This window comes from Brachyistius frenatus, unplaced genomic scaffold (genome assembly GCF_029030835.1).
Source record: "Brachyistius frenatus isolate BFR_SWC_R1_liver_20210118 unplaced genomic scaffold, ASM2903083v1 Contig_56, whole genome shotgun sequence".
Classification (NCBI taxonomy): domain Eukaryota; kingdom Metazoa; phylum Chordata; class Actinopteri; family Embiotocidae; genus Brachyistius; species Brachyistius frenatus.
The window spans coordinates 1,016,394-1,028,727 of record NW_027210655.1 but is presented as its reverse complement, the minus strand read 5'-3'; the positions used below and the strand labels follow the sequence as shown (position 1 = coordinate 1,028,727).

Below are 12,334 nucleotides of genomic sequence, written 5' to 3'. Positions count from 1 at the left end.
TGGTCTCAGGTCAATTTACTGATCCCTTAAGTATTGGTGTCTCTTTTTGCTCTTTCTTCTATAAATGATGGAAAATGATGGACGCACAACTGAACCTGACGTTTACTGTTCATGTTGCAGGTACACTTTTAATAAGGGGGAATTCTACCTAAAAACAAAACATGCATTAGATTGGATTTTCAAACATACTTTCAAGCAGGGAGGTGATGACTAAAGCAGCAGTGAGCTTACAGGGGATGTTCTACATCTTTTTTTATTTTTTTTTATTGTCCACAAAAGACCCCAAACTAATAACAAACTGATCCCACCAAAACGTTTTCTCCATGCAGCCGGAGCCCAACTTGATCCTCGCTGTCACAACACATTACGGAGGCACACTTTTTCACTGTGACAGATTCCTCCATAACCTTCAACTGGCCCTTTCCAATAAGCGCACCAAAGCGTATAAATCCACAGCGGAAAGTATTCAACTAAAAGCTCCATCAACAGTACTTCTGTTTATTTAATTTTTCTAAGTGCCACACTGTTATATGAAAATAGCTTTTTTAAAGAAACGTCCGCAACATAATGTGTGACCCATTTTACATCTTCAATGGGAACAAATGGGATGAGAGCGACATGGGGACATAGTTTGGCCGTTTTGTTAATAATTTTTTTTTTTTTTTTTTTTTAATTAAAAAATAATAAAAATAATTAAAAAAAAAAAAAAAATTTAAAATATATATATATATATAGAATGACAAATATGTTATAAGCTCAAAAGTATAAAAAAAAAACTAAAGCCGGTATCACGGCAAAACGTGAAATAGACACGCCCGTCCACTGCAGCAAAACGTGGGATAGCCGCGCTCGGCACTGTGTAGGCGTGAAAGTTACACAGTTTCCTGCAGTGGCCGGAAAAAAAAACAAAGTTGGGGTTTGGAAAAAAAAAAAAAAAAAAAAACATTCGACCCTCATGCCAGTCTTGAGCGCGTGTAAGTTTCACGCTTTCAAAACAGGCAAAAACGTGGCTATCTCACATTTTGCTTTGTCGTGATACTGGGTTGGCAGTTTTTCTATTTGGAACATGCTGTCGTGTTTTTCCAGACTTCTTCCTTTGATACACAAAGTAATTCTTTGTGCATTTGACTGCTGCTCCTGGAGATAATTTGGCCTCTTTGTAGCCTTGTTAGGTGAATAAACTGTACTCGCATGTGTTTTCTATGTGACAAATAGAATCCGCTCAGGCTTATTAACATTTACCCAAATACCTTTGTAATGGAAATTGAAATTCTGCATGTTCTCGTTGTTTTGTTCACTTCCTGTAGCTCTGGTCAGGGCCTTGGAGGACAGCGTGCTACGACAGCAGCTGGTTTATTGTCTGTTTTCTTCTGTCAATAAAGTGCCGGCTGCACTGCATGCCCCTCATTTGAGACGCATTCAGTTTTTCTTTCTTTTCGGTCGCTAGCAACTGCTGAAATTGAGCGATTTCAGCGTCTCCAATTTTCTTGTTCATAACGCACCTATTTCAGCTTTGCCAATAGGTATTTTTCCCCTACAAAAAGATTTAGCGCTCCACAAACAGCCCGGCAGAGGAGGCAGCTGCAACTCGTTGTGAAGCAATCTAGAAAAGATGGACACCTTTGATAAGCTTTGCGTTACGACTCTCGGTCTGTGTAGGAGAAAATCTGAAACGCACCAGAAGTTCAGCGCTTTCATTTTGGACTAAACCAAGGCAGGATTAAACAAAGCCCGAGTTATCACGTTGCGTCTTATTGATTTAATCAGTACAAAAATCTCAATTCTGCACTTAAGCCTCCTTAAAACAACAATCTGTCATTTTTACACAGCAGTTGTCACAGATTAAACAAACTGAATTTTAATGATGAGACTGTAGCTTCATATTAAACGGACAGATAGGAGAGTGGGATCGCAAGAAAACAAGCTACTTCTTTACGTGTTTGAATATACTTTGTGTCCTCTACATTTGTATATGCCCTCCTACGTTTCCCAGAATGGCTTTTGAAGGCTGTTGCTTTTTCTTGCATGAGCAACTGCAACGGCACTCAGTGAGTCGGAGTTCCTCGTCGACAAAAAGCTTCACTCCATGCCTCCAAGTCAAGATTTTCTTCTTTTTTTTCTTTCTTGCCACATTTAAATGTCGGTCCTTTTTCTTTGTTTCATTCTTGGGTGCTTCCACCGCTCTCGTCTTTCCTGTGGCAAACTTGACATCTACAGCTGATGTTATTGATCACGTGAACTTTCTCTGCAGTTTTCTGGACATATTTGATGAACTCCTTACGTGTTACATTTGGCCAGTTATTCTCAGTGTTATCAGCAAATCCTCATTTAAATGATAAGATGGACATTTAAATCCAATCTGCGTGATCTGTGACTCCCTGTTGAACGGTGCCGAGGTGTTTCACTTTCTGCTTTAAATGAGGTTGGGGAAAAAAAAAAAAAAAAAAAAGAACAAAGTTTTGACTGGAATCGACAAGAGGGTCGATTAAACGATAATGACAGACCATTTCAGTCCGAAACACCCGACCGAAGAGTGGTTATGTGTTAAGGATAATTGGCCTAAAAAAAGCTGATAGGAGGCGTGTTTATGGATCTCGAGGATATCGGAATCAAAACTGCCTTTGCTGTTACCATTTAACTATTTGACATTAATGATTCGGAGCGTAGAAGTCAATGAAGAACAGAGGGATCAATACAAACTCACTGGTAGTTTTTCTGCGTGCAATATGTACTTAACACTTTATATAATTCATATAACCTTTAAATAATAAACTACTAGAATAAATTGTGAGGTTCACTCAAATTAGAAAAAAATCTGTACAGTGAAATACAATTATACATTTCAGAGTGTTGTATAAAAACAAAGCAAAACAATTTCACATGAAAATAAGATATGAAACCAATGAGGGACGATTACCTGAAAACGAATTACCATCAACAGTCGATTCTGATCATGTTACAGTCAACCAAACCAAATTTCAAACCGCTTATGTCATGTCATACAATAAAGGCCATCTAAATCTAAACAAATCCAACCGTTATCAAAACTGTGTCTGGCCACATCAGCAAGATACGATAGCTAAATATTACATCTCCGCCATAACGATATTAAAAGACATTCTGGTGGTCTCGTGAAGCTGTAATGCTACTAAACAAAAATGTCAGAATTTTTTTTTATATATTTGCAAAAAAATGGTAAAAATGTTAAATTTGTCCCTCAGTGGGGGGGGGGGAGGTATGAGTCAAAACAGATGAGTCAAAACAGATTCTCCTCCCTATTCGAGCATCTTGTTTGCAGGGTTTTTCTGAACTTTCATCAACCTACAGGTTGGTCAGAAAAATGGCAATAAAAACCGACCCAAATGTGATTGATATAGATATGTTTTCCTAAGAAGTTGACCTCATTCAAAAGTGACCACAGAACATGTCAGATTAGAGGAGAGTTAAACCCGATTCAAACCAGACACGGACCGAGGTGAACGCCAACATTTCAGCAGCATGACGAGGCACCAATTAACAAACGATCCCATGTGAAAAACAGAATCGATACATGTCATTTCCCGCTACAAGTTCACAGCTCACACTCCTGGTCGCGCATCAACATAATGTGGTTTTTTTTTTTTTTTATCATGATCAGATCTGACTATCAAGTCTGGATCCACTTGAGATATCAGCACAGACGCAAAAGCAGCAACAATACAAAGAGGGAGCCTAACTGACCAAAACAGACTGAATATCATTCAGATAATTTGGCCCGACGCAGGTCCAGATGCAGGTCTCCGATGAGAGGAACCGAGCGGGACTGTGAGCACCAGGCCTCTAGTTTAAGCTCTACTCGGCGAGGTGCTGCGCGCGAGCACAGGCTCGACGCTCTGAGCTGAACACCGGCAAAGTCAAAAGGTCCATTCTGTGGGAAGCACTCTAAGAGTGCCTGCTGATGCATCTGGTGGTTGTTCAGGTATTTGTGGAACAAGCGTTTTCGAGCACCAAAGCACATTTCAAACAGTCTCACGGAGGAACGCCTTCGTACGACTCGAGCATCGGTGTCACTCCGCAACAAACCGACAAACCCCCAGATCCACAATGTGCCCGCAGGAGAAAAGAAAAAAAAAAAAAAAAAAAAAACTAAACACAAAGTGATAATCGCCACTTCTTTGGAACTAAATCAACACTGGGACAGAGTGGGGTCTGAGTAATGAGGTTGACAATCTGGGTTCCAGAGTAGGATGAGAAACTAGGTCAGCCCTCGTCTGGGACAACTAACTTTATTCAATACATCGCAGGACGTTCCGGCGACGTAAGCAATCCCGTTGATAAAAAAAAAAAAAAAAAAAAAAATTAAAAAGTACAAAAATGATGACGAATACGTAAAAATATCTTTGCAATTAGTCGAGTTTTGTTCCCTGCTATCAGCGCACGGTGGGGGATTATTAGCATTTTGTTGTTGTTGCCGCTTTTCATCGCAAGGTCGAAACGCTAATTTAGATACGGACCTTTAAGCGGAAGCGGCGTGCACTCATCTCGTTGTTTTGGAACCGGCTGTCAGTTTGTTCTGCAGAACAGAGGAGATACCGAAATCTATTTTCTAATGCTAACCATCTGTCGTTTGTCGCTCCCTGGCTCCCGGCTAACTGGTGAGACTGGTGAGACTGGTCTCGGTGTCCGGCCAACGACGCTGCCAGACGCCTTCTCCTCCTCTCTCGGTGCTACCGACCTTAATTGGAACACAACTTCGCCCTGTTTTTTGTTTTTTTTTCTTCCACCCACCCTATTAGAAACATTTCTAATCATGTTTCCTCCACAATTTATGCAATCAGACGGATGAAATATGATATTGAGATCAGTGCGCAGCATGATTGCAAACAGCATACATAAATCAACGTGAATAATCACTGACCAAATCAGCCGCAGTGGGTCGAGCGACAGTTAATCATGGACTGTTTGTTGCTGTAAAACGCTTGAACAGAACTAGAGCTGCCCAATCTGTGGCCAGTTTTGGCCCTCGCTTTTTTTTTTTTTAATATTTTGGCCCACCATGGCGTACTTATTCTCAAAAACAAAAGCTAAGTAGATGTCTTGTGTTTTTGACAATAATGAAATTACTATTAAACAGATTAAAGACAAGTGTTGTTTTTTTTTACTCTCAAATTGTATTGTAGATTTATATTGGAAATTTTGTGTGAACAATATTACATTTAAATGAAATGTGATTTTACATACAAAGCCAGAAAAAAGTTGGGACGCTGTGTAAAATGTAAATAAAAACAGAATGCAATGATTTGTAAATCGCATAAACCCATATTTTATTGCAGATAGACTTAAGATCCTACATGTCAAATGTTCAGACGGAGACATTTTTATCGTTTTATAAAAAATATATGCTTATTTTGAATTTCATGCCAGCAGCACATCTCAAAAAAGTTGGAAAAGGGGCATGTTTACTACTGTCCCACGTGTTGCTCCTTCTATATTAATATTTGACCCTTAAAGGAAAGAATTTGGGCACCTCTGCATAAAAACATGAACTTCTCCTGCATCTTTTTTTTTTTTTTTTTTTTTTTTAAACGAACCCTGTAATTGCTGCAACTTTGGCTGCAGTTGCTCCGTGGAGCTATCTGGCCTACAGGGACATTAAACCAGCACAAGGCTAGGCAAAGTGTTAAATAGGTCAAAGCACAAGCATCCTCTCTCCAGCACTCACAGGTCCAGTTTTTCCCTGCTGGATTGAGCCTTCTGTTTCCCATACTATCTGGCTGCGGCATCTCAACCCTGGGAGTCTGGAAACTGGAGGGAGCGCAATGTGTGTGTGGGTGTTTGCGTATCAACTAAAAAAAAAAAAAAGAAGTAAGGTTGTGTGGCCTCCAGCCTTGAATCTTGGACAGCTTCAACCTCAGCAGAGTTGGCCAAGCTGCCCTGCCTTCATTCATACAGAGCCAGTGGCACGCAGAGCCAAGCACTCTAGAAGATAAAACCACACACACATATACACACACACACACACACACACACACACACACACACACTTTGCTTTATATGAGTCTCAACAGCCAGTGTTGATATGAGTCTCTGTTTTTGGATTGAAGCTGCGGGTGTTTGTGCCAGTATCTTTGAATTTGAATAGTCACCCCAGAAGAGTAACAAAAAGAGACTCAGTGCCAGTGCCAGTGCCCCCCACTCCCACACACACACACACACACACACACACACACACACACACACACACACTGTATTTTAAGTTAGAAAGGCATTGCACCAGGATGAGACAATAAAACTCATTCAGAATTCAATGAGAAACTTAAACTTTTCTTGAATGTCGAGCCAATAAAAATGACTCCGTTTTCATATTTAAACCTTTTTTTGTTGTTGCAGATTTTACTGTCAGTTTTTTTTCTGGAGCTGCATCCAAACCAGAACCCAAACAGACATAGAGCAACTGAAAATATTCTTCTTCTTCTTTTTTTTTTTTTAACTCGTGTCACTGATATTCTCTCTCTCTCTTCTCTCACTGCTGTATGTTATCACACTCTCTATACTCTCTAACTCTTCCGCCTCTGCTTGAAGCAGAAAACCACACTGCAAGAAGAAGGAACAAGTTGTGCCAAACTGTTTCTTTTCGGAGTGCACAGAAGGAAAGGAGCATATCTTCAGACACCTGGTAACACATCTCAAACAACAAACCTCAACACAACTACTGGGGGTCGAAACCTTTACCCCTGTTATCTTCCAAACTTTCACATGTTGTTTTTTTTTACTCATTCTTTTCGTGTATTTTCAGCCACACGCCGTGCGCCCTTCACGCACCTCACAGCGGGAAACACACTTTGATGTCCATTAACCACCTTTAGTGCATATCATTCAAAACAATCGAAGTGCTGCAGAAAACCCAACGCAGACTGCGGGCCATCAAGTGTGTCCAAGAAAGAAAGGGAATGGGGGGGGGTGGGGGGAGGAGGGGGGCTGGAGTCTGGGCATCTGCTGCCTGGGACAAATTAAATGTGGAGTAATTATGAGAGGAGGCTCTCCCCGGAGTGTTTCAGTCTCATCGTCTCCCGCTAATACTGTGGCACCGAAAGGTGCGGCGCTTGCGTGGCTGCGCTCACACTAACTAAATTAGACAAAGACCGTGTGTGTGTGTGTGTGCGTGTGCGTGTGCGTGCGTGTATGAGAGAAAGAGAGGACAAAGACTGAACTTAACGACAAATGAAGAAAACATGAGTGTGTGTTTTTGTTTTTTTTTACCTCGGAAAAGGAAGGCTTTGCTGCTGTTGTGAAGCCCCGCTACTTGGGTTATTCCATAGGTGGCATTTGCCAGGTCAAGTTCATTGATGATATCAATCTGGTAATCTTGATCTGATCCGAAAGCCAAAGCTGGAGGAGAGAACATGAAGGTTAGAGAAGATGTGAAGCAGAGGGAAGGCGAGGGGGCGGGAGGGGGGGGGGGGTCACAACCTGCTGACAGGGTTTCAAAAAAAAAAAAAAAAAAAAAATCCTATTTCATTTTACACAGGGACAGTCACTGCTTGTGTGCATTCCACTACTTAAAATGGCTGGTTATGTGGAGGGGGGGGGGGGGGAAGTCACGCAGGGATATTGTTAAAATTTTTTAAAAAAAAATAATAAAAAGCTGCCCACTAAAATGCGCCTTATCTTGCCCGCAGCCCATCACCTGTATTCTTCACGGGAATATATAGGTGCACCGCACAGTAAGGTAAAAAAAAAAAATAAATAAAAAAGGTGTCATCTCTTCTCATCTGTCTCCTGACCACTTTCCAAATGCTAACAGTACAAACTCCAGAAGATTAACTGAAAAATTTAAAAAATAAATAAATAAATAAACAATGCACCGCAGTCCAAAGATATCATCACCCCAGAAAGAAAAAGAAATCTGCGCACAAGGTTGTAAACCGAGCAGCGTTAAAAAAAAAAAAAGAACGTGAAAGAAGCTCGTGTCAGTCACAACAGTGTTTGTACTTACATGGTTTGGTAAAAAAGAAAAAGGAGAAAAGAGTCACGTAAATATCCATTTGAGCTTGAGAGTTGCGCTGTTTTACAGGGTCCGTGAGGCGTGCGCGCTCCGCTGCGTATCCACACCGAACCAACGCTCCGGTCCGTCTGGCGCTGTGTGCGCCGCTCTCACCTCGCCTGGATGCGGAGGAGCGGGAGGAATGGTCCACGAGCGCGAGAGCAGGGGTTCCCTCGCCGCAAAACGCGAACGGTTTTACAGCGTTTTAATGAATCCTTTCAGCCAAAGCGCGGCGTCAAAAGCGCGACACGTCCGCGTGTATTCGGAACAGCAGTCAAAACGGACCGCAGACGGAACATTTCAGGATAATCTCGACGATCAATTTCCAAAGTTCCCCCTCTTCAGACCGCAGAAACTTGCAGTTTTTTGGAGGTGAGAAAAAGGATTTCAAAGGAAACGCGGTGAGGAGGAGGAGGAGGAGGAGGAGGAGGAGGAAGAGGAGGAGGAGATGGGAATCCTCTGTAACAGATAGGGAGGCTGGTGTTAACTTGACACAGCAGACATTCATTTATGAATTTCAAGTCTCGTGATGTAAATGAACAACACAAACTGACCAAGTCTGAACACATTTTATATGAAGATACTGTAGCTTGGTTCACTGTGAATAAGGTGGTGGTATAAAAGCACTTTGCTTCACCCAGAACCCCCCGCCCCCTCTCTCACACACACACACACACACGCACACACACACACACACACACACACTCTCTTCCTCCCTGCCTCAGGTAATAAAAAAAAAATACCTGGGATTTTATATAAGCACTGCTGCTCCTGTCCCTCTATTCCCTCTGGGGGGCCTGTCCTTATTGAGAACCATTAATCATACCCTTCTCCTGCCTACCTCTAATTTGTGTACATTGTCAGGTTGTCTGGGTTACTTGCATCAACACAAAACTGGTGGGGGCGAGAACGGTGGCTGCCTGGTGATTGCAGCAGTCACACAGAGTGCATCGCCGCCGCCTCCTCCTCCACCTCCACCTGTGTGTTTTCTATAAGGATGGTGTAATGTCCGCTTGGGGATCCATGGTCATCGCTCCACCTTCTCATATTAGACTGTAAACAACAGCCGCATGCAGCGAGCAAGCCTATCCACTGATCCGGAACTGAAAGAATCTTGAAGGGTAAAACAAAAACAGAACCGATTTGAAATTACAGGTTGCAGAGCAGCGAGGGAGGAGAAGGAGAGTTAAAAAAAAAATTTTTTTTTTTTTTTTTGGGGGGGGTGGGGGGCCGGCAGTGAGCTCCATACAGGCAACATAATTCCTGCCTTTCAGACTTTTAATAAGTGCAAAAAGAAGCATACAAGGTGCTCGGCGTTTGTCCACTTTATTTACCCTTTTCGACGTATCTCCATAAACATCAGCAGAGCAGATAAAGGCTCCTGTTAACACCCACGACCAGCCGAGGAGATGACAGAAGAAGCAAATAAAAGTGAAATGAATACAGACTTTTATGACCCCTATAATCCAGTGCCGATTCTGACCAAATCATGATCTGTACACATGTACATTTTAAAACTGGGAAATGTTTTTAAAATGTCTTGGAAACATGTTTCAATAATAGAGACCGATTTTTTTTTTTTTTTTTTTTTGTTCTTAATTGTAGTAAGAGCCTGTTTTGCCTGTGAATGAATTCATTTCATGCTGTTAAAAGAATCCCTTCTTGTAACCCGGACATACAAAACAACATTCACTTTGCGACATATTTGCATCGCCTTACTCCCTTTATCTTTTCTTTATTGCATCAAACTCATTCAAATAACTGATGAAACACTTGTGAATCTGCAAAGATATACAAAAACAGGTGGAAAGGAAAAAAAAAAAAAATAGGAAAAGTTTACCATTTTGGGTCGTACATGTACTTTCTTGCCAGGAGTTTGTCGTAAAGAATGATGCCACCCTTTTTGTTTGTATGCTAAATATTGAGGTTAAAGGGGGAAATAAGCACCTTAGTTTAAGACGAAGAGTGTAACCCGGAGTCTCCGCTGGTTGTCAACAGTCTGGAACAAAGTGAGCTATAGAAATCAGGTTAGTTCTCCCCGCTGTAATTCTAGTGTTTGTGCGTTAACTCGGTCGGCTGCAGGGGATAACTTGATATTTAGGATACATACATGAAGAAGAGTCGTATCAATTATCTCATCGAAATCTCTGCAAGAAAGCATTCAAGTATTTAAAAAAAAAAAAAAATTTGAAGGAGAAATCTGAATAAACGAGTGGAGCAACATCACGATGCTTCGAGATCTCAGTGTCTCTGAATATACTTTTACAGGTAAATACTGTGACTCATGCAAAGTCACCAAAGTTCAGACCAACTGAACACTTTTGAGAGGGAAATACTGCACTTTTTACTGGAGTGTTAATTTGCATAAAAAGAAGTTTGCAAAATAAATATGATGAGTTTATAAAATATCATCCATTTGCTCGAAATCTTTCTGCAACTTAGCTCCGATGGCGACCGTTGAGGGTCCGGTGCAGCAGACTCCATTGATGGACCAGTAACGACTACACGATCCGGGTACTTATAGCGCACTGCTTCTTTTTTTTTTTTTTTCGTAATTGACAGCGTGAACTCACTTCTGCACTCAAAATAATAAATGTAGATAAGCAAGCGAGCGATTTGAGACACGGCGCAAAGTCATAGTTAAATTAACCTGCATGCAGACCAACTGTGACGTTAACACGCCGCGTTCATGTTAGCCCATTAATAACGAAGCAATCCAATCATCCAGTATATATTAACAGTGTAACACTCTGAAAGGGCCTACTGCTTTTGGTAATTAGGGTTCACTCTGATGAGTATTTCACTGAAGTAAAGGACCCGGTTACTTCTTTCACCACCGTTACTGGGCTACTGATGCATGACTGGAAATTTGCTTACAGAAACCAAAGATGCACCAAATCTGTGGTGACCGATCAGCGAAAAAAGACAAAGAGACGAAGAGACAGGGAAGAAAAAGAACGACTGGCAGCATTATGAATCTCAACAGAATTACCTAGAATTCAGTCCCATTCTCTGGATTGCAGGATTGCAGAGGGGCGCATGCCGTTTTCCAGTCTGTGCTAGTCGACACGTTTTAACGCCTGCCATCGTCCCACAGTCACCTGGAGGTCATCAGAAGCGGGACAACCAGCAAACCCTTTTCTTATCAGAGAACGAGCGAGTCAGACACCAATTCTGCACGAACAGAAGTGACGTCAAAAACACAACTCTCAAAACTCATTCACAGTGAAGTCGTAGCTGCCTGATGGAGATGGAGGCCAACGTTTCGAATTTCTCTGAGCAGAAGAGGAGTTGGATCAAATCCACGGGGGGGCGGGGGGGTGAGATGGTGATTAGCGGCTAACATTCAGCAATGCACGAACTTTACATGATGGATCTCTTTCTTTTTTCCACCGTTCCAATCTAGGACACGATCCCATGGAAACATAAAATGCAACGACGCACTTCTTTCAGATATAAGTGTTGAAAGATGACTCAGAATGCAGAGTGTGCTGAGCAGAAACAGGCAGATGAGTCTGTAACATCTGAAAAGACCGTTCACTGGAGTTTTTTTGTTTTTTTTGTTTTTTACACGTCTTAAAAGCTGCCAGATATGAAGCAGAGCTCTTCTTCTTTTGTAGCTTAAACATAAAGAAGAAAACCCACTCTGTCATTTTTTTCTCAGAACATGTACAGGAAGTGTATGCATATACACCGTATAGATCTTAATATGTGTGTGCTGACATAAATCTCTCTCTGTATCGATGAATATGAATCTGGATGAAGAAATATAGATTTAGTTATTTATATTCTACCAATAGAAGAAAAACATTCCATCTCTCTGAGACATTTCACTCAGATTTCCTTCAAATTCACCCTGATATTTTCTGCTTCTTGCAAACTTAACACCTCCACAAATATTGTTTTTGCTGACCTCCAGTGGTTTATCTTCATATGTTGCTTCAATGATGCACCTGTAAGATGCAACACACAAGCTAAAGAGGATCAACCTTTGGCCTGGAATAAGTTAAGAAATGTATCTGGTTTTGTATTTCTTCATACACTCGGAATAAAGCAATTCTCTTATTTTAAAATCTAACCATCTCGCTCTTTGTTTGTTTGGTTTTGTAAATTGAACTCAACACTTATCATTTATGTTTAAGAGAAAGCGTAGGTTAAAAATTAATGAGCGTAACACCTAAATAAAGCACAATTAGCAAAGAAACTCATAGTGGACCAATTAAGTTCCATCTAGTCGTAAATGTTAGACTGTTGAACAACATGACCTGATTTGATTGGCTGACAGATGTCTGTTAAAACTGTATAGGACCG

The 12,334-nt window shown here is 41.2% G+C and overlaps 1 protein-coding gene across 3 annotated transcripts in view; it reads right to left on the bottom strand.

The window, feature by feature from the left end:
* The window catches only part of LOC138624866 (protein kinase C-binding protein NELL1-like), a 247,844-nt gene extending 239,531 nt beyond the window's left edge, over positions 1-8,313 (bottom strand). The window contains exons 1-2 of one of the 3 annotated variants that reach the window (XM_069705430.1): positions 7,976-8,313; positions 7,240-7,368 (exon numbers count right to left, since the gene is read on the bottom strand). In XM_069705430.1, coding sequence (XP_069561531.1) covers positions 7,240-7,368; positions 7,976-8,024 — 178 coding nt within the window. In that variant the 5' untranslated portion in view covers positions 8,025-8,313. The remainder of the gene's footprint in view (positions 1-7,239; positions 7,369-7,975) is intronic. The other 2 variants (XM_069705431.1, XM_069705429.1) reach the window with 2 other exon arrangements.
* Positions 8,314-12,334: the final 4,021 nt, after the last annotated feature.